General features: G+C 40.1%; 1 protein-coding gene across 1 annotated transcript in view; it reads right to left on the reverse strand.

Annotated features, from left to right (window-relative positions):
* Positions 1-8,020, reverse strand: part of LOC102308045 (MAM domain-containing protein 2) — a 33,278-nt gene that overhangs the window by 8,377 nt on the left and 16,881 nt on the right. Inside the window, exons 4-7 of the mRNA XM_005921712.3 lie at positions 6,300-6,589; positions 3,435-3,519; positions 3,104-3,241; positions 1,166-1,440 (exon numbers count right to left, since the gene is read on the reverse strand). Of these exons, the coding sequence (XP_005921774.1) occupies positions 1,166-1,440; positions 3,104-3,241; positions 3,435-3,519; positions 6,300-6,589 (788 nt within the window). The remainder of the gene's footprint in view (positions 1-1,165; positions 1,441-3,103; positions 3,242-3,434; positions 3,520-6,299; positions 6,590-8,020) is intronic.

An 8,020-nucleotide genomic window follows, 5' to 3' on the forward strand; every position in this document is an offset into this window, starting at 1 on the left:
TACTTTCAATTAATACTACACGACTAAAGCTACGGAACAATTAAAGATTTTAAAAGTTAAAATCCTGACCATAACGGAGACGTTCAGTGAAATCCAACTCAATCATCTCTTGCATGTGGCCATAGAGACAGAGAAATATACATAAAAGATATGTAACATTTGTCAAACAATAACACAATTGATAGCACAATTAATGTTTTTATATTTCCCCAATGACACTAGAGATGTGCTCTCCAATGAATTTTTGTTTGGATGGATGGATAGAAAAAGTGCAATCCAAATCAGAAATGGAGGACTTTCACCTTCAAAGTAAAGTCAGTAAAGCACTAGGGTTTGCTTTGTGAATGTCCATGTGCCTGCCTTTTTTGTGACTGCATATACTTGTCTGCTGAGAATTAACATTTCAATGCGCCAGCTACACATGTGCTCCCGGCAGCGAACTTCAAGGGGTCTTCAAATAAGTATAAGAGCAATGACTGCTCAACCAGGTCTCCAGCTGTCTGCATTTGCAATGGACCATATCAAGGCATAAAAGTTGGGCCTCACCACTGCAACCAACACGTTTTAAAATGTGCAACTTTCCCTTTGAAGGCAAAGGTTCTCTGTTTTTTGGTTTGCAAGTTCACAATTTCTCTTCTGCTCAGTGTTTACAGGCAAGTTGTTTTCTTCCGTGCAAAGTATGGGTGACCGTGGCAGTCTGCTAAGGTTCAAAGAGGATTTTGTTGTATACCTCAATAGCAAACTTTAAAAAAAAAAATTCAATCAGTTTTATTTATCTTGTAAAAAACCCACAACAACAGCTGTCTCCAGGCACTTTATACTGTAAGTCACATATATTACGTATATTGTTAGAGAGAGCATCTGGTGATTGTGGGGTCTCTTTTAACAGGAAGAGACTTTTGTTTTGGGGTTTGGGGAAAGACAAGATAGAAATGGGAGCACAGCACATAAGATAAGATAATTTTGAGCTCAAGAAATCCATCATTGGAATTTATCTAAAAGAATCCAGCTTTAAAATTAGGTTCACAGCAGCAAAAGTATATCTTTAACTACCACTTAATTTATTTTTGCTTTTATAAGAAAAAAGCTGCCTCCTTTAAAAGTAGCGGTCTTGCTTTGTTCATTAAGTCATCACATAAGACTTCATAAGAGGTCTTGAACTGACCTGTACCGAGTAGGGTGCCTTCAGGTCCACCTGCACAGGTATCCACTCTCCAGGAATTTCTGTCCAGTCGTTTTGATTCTCCAACCCTGCCCTCCACAACTCCTGGTACTGACCCAGCTGGTCCCGGGTGAAAACAGAGAAGAGGTTTCCTATCTCACTGCGCTGGTACTGAAAACTCAGACAGCCGGACATCGGCACCTGCGTCATTGGAGACACCAGTTTGGCCACTTCTTTAAAGGTCTTGCCGTAGATGGAGTCGACATACATGAAGTGACCTGAAAGGAATTCAGTGGGAGAGTTCTCTGGGTTTATTTAGGCCACGTAACCACTGATTTGGTGATTTCTAGATGTCTAAACACCTACGTCAAAGTCTTTAAAGCTTTAACAACTTTAAAATTTACAGTAATGTGTTGCTTTGACGCTGTCAGTCTGAAAGATAGGACCATTCTGGGTACATTTTGAATTATGTTTACCACTCTTGTCAAGTTAGAGCCATAGGACAAGTCATTACAGACCTTTGTTATGTTTGTAAAAGGTGAGCTGAGTCCAACTGGTGACCGTTCTACAGACCATTGAGGAAAAACGAAGTGGTCTATACCAGGATCAGGGGTATCAAATGCAAAGCCTGGGGCCCAGAATTAACCCTCCTAAGGATCCAGTCTGAATTGACTGAATTGCTTTGCAATTGAAGGCATAGTTCGGCGCTCTGCAATGGACTATGGGTCGGTCCATCTGTTAGGATAGGCTCCAGACCCACCATGACACTGAACTTGGTAAGCAGTTAAGAAAATGGATGAATACGTTTTGGGGCTTTTCTTGTTTTTCCCTTTTATTGGATGAACAAAGTGGAAACAGACTGGAAGGATAGACATTAGAGTTCTTGTAGAGAACTGGTTCCCAGTAGTTAAATTCCTTGGAGTTGTTAGTTTCCTTGCTTATTGATCCCACTTGTGGGTTCCACTTGAACTTGCATTCAACTGACTTCAGTTCGGAGGAAAATAGTGGCGCGGTCTTTAGAGTGCATATAAACATTACTTTTATTTTAATTGCACAAGAAGACAAGAGTGTAATTGTCTACTCTACTGCTAACACAAGTTTGACTCTTTGCAAGCATCTGCACAGACAAGCTAAGCCAAGAACCCTGAGTGACGTTAAAGCTGACCCCAGCCCTGCAGCCAGACCCTGAACCTCAATGGATAACAAACTGATGAGCAGTCAGGCTGCAGCCTCCGTTTCTACCTGTTCATGTTTCTAAAGTAGAATCACTGTAGCGATCGCTTTAAACTCTCTTTGTGCTGGTTTTGATCCTTGCTTCGTGTTGCTGGTTTTGTGTTCATTCCTAAATACTAAGGGAAAGATCATATGTGTATTCTCATTAGCCCAGGGATAGGTGTTGATGTATGGGGCTGTAGCGATTAGTGATTAAGCAACGTACTACATTATTATTAAGAACAGTGTTCTGTGTAATATGTGTAATAATTACTACCCAACATATATCACAATAGAGAAGGGAAATACTGACGACATTTGCATGAATGTAATGTCTTTCATATCCTGCTTAGTGATGGTGGTTAGTCCCAAAGCAGAGCCAGTGAGAAATCGAATCATAAGTGATATCGATAATGGAATCAGAATTGTTAAATAATTCGTACATACCATCCCTAGAGGTCATTACAAAGAATGCAGATTTGAAGCACTACCTAAAAACCTAGAAACTACATCCCATATGTTAAACTGTCTGACATATAATGATGAAATTTCACTTTTTAAAGTATCCCAGGCAGTTCATTATTTGTATTTGTATGAGTGTACCTGTACTTTGACCCATTGTAGCCCTCGTTAACTTTGTGGTTAGCTTATGAACTAAAAACAGTTTGACCCTTCACGAGTCATTAATAGTACACCCAGTAATTATATGTACAAATCACTCTTGCTCACCTGACCCGTTGTTGTATGTGTGATCATTTGGCATATCATTGTGGAGAACCTGGACCCCGCCTCCTCCCACATACCAGTTTACATTGGCATTCCACTGGTTATTGTATCCACACAGGTGAGACTCCTCAAAATCACATTCTAGAGGCAGACAAATGAACAACAGACCCGCTGTTATGGGTGTGCACGTGAAAGCGTTTTCATGCTGTCGGAGCTTTGTAATGTGTGAGGATCAGGGTGCAGATGGTCTTCATCAAGGCGTACATATGTGGGTCATGTTTTTCTTTCAGTTTAAAGTAAGATGTGTGAGTGACATAAGTGTGAAGTCACCGACCCAGGCAGTATCCAGGGCTGATGTGGATCTCAAAGATGGCCACGCTGCTCCCTTTGCTCGACCCAGGTTTACCTTCGATGACGACCTAATCAACGACACATGGTCAGTAATCCCCCGAAGTGAGGTCTGACATCACAAAGGCATCACATGAGGTTAAAAACAGTTCATTCATGAACTATGCTGATAGCTAGTCTAGTTTTCCTAACTCTGATTTGCTTTAAAGTGGCGTGCAGCAGAGGGAATGACACACGGGACGATGGATAAGATATGTCATGCCTTTTAAGGTGTTAAGGTGGTTTTGGGGGAAAATGCTGAGACTGTTTTGCAGCAAGTGTGCAATAAAGCCAAAACTACAAGCTAAAAGTGGCTAAAAACCTCCAAAGCATTAATGTCAAGCATCCTCTTTAAGTAAATCATCATGTTCCTGTGGTGAACTACTATTTTCTTCTGCCTGCTGTGCTGCCCTGTCTCTGTCATCACCTTTACTGATGGCCTTCATCACTTAATCTTAGTTATTTCCTGTTTTACTTTGAGATTTTCTTTTCTCGCGTATCTAGTTTTTGTGTCTACGTCCTATCTTTGTCTTCTCCCGTTTGAGATCGTCTGCCCTGCCCTCATTATTTGAACCTGCTTTTGATAGTTTCCACTTGTTCCCTGATATTCATTCATTTTTCTGTCTAGTACATTCTTTGTTTCCTGAAATCTTTTGTCTTTCCCTCTGTAACCTACACTTGGGTCCTCTCATCATATCCTGACATAAATGGAATATGTCCATTTGACAAGCAGATCAGTATAGTATGACCCCTATGAGCAAGCGCTTTGGCAACAGTGGGAAGGAAAAAACTCAGTTTTACAGGAAGAACGAGACCAGACCCAGGCTCAGGGAGGGCCGGCCCTCTTCCGTGACTGGTTGGGGGTGAAGGAAGGAAAACAGCAATAATCAGAAATACAAAAACGTACTCATCTAGTGAACTGCCGTGGCAATATAGATTAGTAAAACAATGCATCTTTCACCTTTTCAATTAAAATGTATTTTAATTTTTACTGGTTATTTTCTCAACCTCTGAGAAAGAAATATACACTCTATTACAGTTTACATGAAAAATCTGTTTTATTCCTGCCTATAATCTTAAAGAGGTTATAAAGGAGTTTGTTTATTTCATTCATGGATTGATCTGTCTGCTATTTTATTACTATGATGACGTTTTTCTGACTTGTGAAGTGATAAAAAGAGATATCAAAAAACAACATTTAAAAAAGAAATTTAGCTTGGCTTTGTCCGGGTTTCTGTTCTTGACACAATGTGTATTCAAATTAGTGTAGCCTATTACGATGAAGAGTGCCTCAGCTGGATGGTGTCTATTTATACTAGAAGTTTTTTTTTTTGTCTTATTTATTTTTTGCTTTAATTTATGGAAGCATGAATATTTCTGGCACCGCAAGGTGGCAAGAAATGCCAGAAATAGGGTTACTCCTTCAAAATTAGTTATTAGAAGTCACTGGCAGAAAGTTTTCATATTTAAAGGTGGGAAATACAGTCCTACCAGTGCATCTCAATCTAAAAAATAATTGGAATATTTTGGCTGCAGTTTTGAAGTTGAACATTTTAAATTTAAGGTGAAGCATCAAAAACTGCAGTTCCTTGAGCGGCCACTTGAGTCTGATCTAAAAGTGAGGCAGCCTCCACAGATTCCCATGTTAAAACGCCCAACTTCACAGAAAAAATAAGCATATTTTAGATGTAGACGGGTACAATGATATGCTTTTATTTCAATAGCCAGTTTATCTCTTACAACAAGCAGGTTTGCTTTTGTTATTCGGTTATTCGCAGGTATCTGTTTCCCTGCACAACCCCCGTACTGTCCACAGATGCAGCTTGCCATCATTAACTAATAACCCTTCACTCTCTCATCCAGTGCCTCTAAAAACAATACAACAGCACTTAAACTTAGCCAAGTATGTCCCATCTTTAGCAAACTAACACTACCTCCATCCCTAAGTCAAGCTAGCTTTTTTTTCCAATAACAAAAGTTAATGCTGGGTGGATTTATTTCATTGAGTGGGAGTAAATAGCACAATGCTTCAGGAGTTGGTGTGAAATCTAAACCTCTGGCACATGAATTTTCTTCACCCAGGTCTGGACTGAAATGTGTTTATGCACTGAGGGGCCTGCACATAGCACAGGTCTGGAATAGCCTGATGTAGGTCACAGACCCTGTCAGACTCAGCTCTGCCTCTGCATATAGTGTAAACATGTGCTGTACTATTCCCAGAGTGTTTGGATAATTACAAGCATGTTTCATACTCGCTTCAATTTAGGTCTGCATGTGTCACTTTAACCTGCATGTGTCGTTTCAATGAGAGATTGAGAGGTTTTCTGCACATGTGCAGTAGGTTAGAAAATCGGCTGTCCGACTGCATCTTCAGTCTTTAAAAAATAAAAACAGGAAAGTGTGAGTAAATATTTAGTATTTTTTAGTTTTACCTTTCTTTGCACTCATTTTCTCTCATTAGTTGGTAACCTGTGAGAAAGTTGAACTGAAGTGCAGTGGGATTTATTGTAAGATCACACATTTATTCTTATATTATTGCAAGTTTTTTTTCTTGCACAACTACACAGCTGGGTGTTTATCAGCGGAGTCCCAGGATGAACATTTTCCATTTTATACCTTTTCTTCCAGCTGTAATCTACCCAACCATTCCCCTTTCAGTACCTAAGAATAGCTTAGCTGTTGTACCTTTTATATTTTGAAAAGAGATATAAACAGCCCTGAGCTTCTGGTGGAACTTCAGCCATGTTTTGGTACATTTTAATCTGATCTCTTTCTTAAACAAAGATTAGATACTATTTGAAAAGTGTTTTACCCTGTAAGGCTCTGTATTGTTCTGCAGGTCGATGCTTGAGACCACCCAGCTGTCGGAGGGCAACCGGCTGCTCCACAGCGGCCTGTCAAAGCTGTTCCCCTCGGTGCGCTGCAGGACCTCCAGGCTTCCTGGCTCTGTGATCTGATAGACAAGCCTCAGGCAGCTCCACTCACCATGCTCCAAACGGGGACTCAGCAGCACCCCTATGATCTCTCGCTGTGGGTCAGCACCACTGCCTATGTAGTCCTCCTGATCCTCGTTCACGGCTGCTTCCACTGTGACAAAACGGCCTGAACAAATGGATTACAAATACAGCATTTCATTCATTATAAACAAAGCATGATCAAGAGCATTTTTATGGCAGCTGCTGCCTGATCTTTCCCCCCTTGCTGCTGTACAAACCTTTAATATTTGTGCCACAAATAAGGTTCTTAAGTTAAGTAATGTAGTCTCCTCATTTCCAGCTCCATATTTTTTTTTATTTTTGGACTCTGCCAGAGTAAATTTTGCATGGTTCACAGTGTAAATTATCACTGTTTGACTGTTAGTGGGCCTTCAGTTTATCCTGTCTGAAACAGACTGTTTTAGCTCCTGCTGCTTTAAGCTAGCTTCTTTCTGATTGGTTCTCTGACAAAAGCAACTTTTGAAAACTTGCATAAGAAAAACCATAAGAAAAAATGTCTGAAACTGGGTGTTTAGGGCAGTCAGAAGCTGATCTTTTGGCCCAGAGTGGCTAATATTACATAAGCTAACCTTTGGCTGCCTTTGATATCAGCAGCCACCACTCTAATATCACATATGTCAGTAAGGAAAAGCTTGGTGACGTCTTGCTTTAAAGCAAACGTTTTAATGTTTGGAATAAGACTTTAAAAACTTTCAGCCCTTTGGAGGTACATTTCTTATTGTTCATTTCTCCATAAAAATGCTCTGGAGGCAGATTTTTAACAGCACACTCAGTACCAGCTATAAGTATCTGTCAACTGTAAAACTAATTGGAAATATAGACCCTTCATGAGAAGGGCCAGGCATAAAAAGATGCACAACAACATGATAATAGATAATAAAATGCAGATGGATCATCAGAAAAGCAGCTTCAAGGTTAAAACATTATGATAATGGGAATTTAACCTAAATAGCCACTCTCATGGTGAATGAACATCTCTTTTCCTGGATTTTCCAAGAATCTGACAAAGAAAAGGTCTTGGATCAAAAAGGAACAAGAAATGTGGAAAATTATTACCACTTCTTCCTTTCATGTGTCTCTACATGATTGCACAAATAATCAACAACACAACTGCATGACACAAAAAGCCAGCAATTTAAAAAGCTGGCCAAATAAGCAGGATGCTGCACTTCTGCAGACTGTTATTATACGTGTAGTCAGTATTCAGACATCTAACACATTTCAGATCTGTCTCCCATTAATGTTAGAGTGAATTGTTAAATGTTGTCATTTTTATGCTTACCATCTCTACATTGTTTTAACACTCTGATGAAAGGAATTTCCTTTTGCCCCCTCCCCAGCCTTTCGAGGTTCTGCGGGGGCTGTAGTCTTTTATTGCAGATACATCCTATCTGGAAGATCTGTTTCTTGTGATGTTGCTTCCTGCGTTTACGACCCTTTGGTCAGCAGGAGGTCACACACACGTGCGCACACACACATTCTCGCATAACACACACACACACACACACACACACACACACACACACACACACACACA

The sequence above is a fragment of the Haplochromis burtoni genome, unplaced genomic scaffold, assembly GCF_018398535.1.
Source record: "Haplochromis burtoni strain Fernald_Lab_line unplaced genomic scaffold, NCSU_Asbu1 Contig_51, whole genome shotgun sequence".
In the NCBI taxonomy this organism is placed as follows: Eukaryota; Metazoa; Chordata; class Actinopteri; order Cichliformes; family Cichlidae; genus Haplochromis; species Haplochromis burtoni.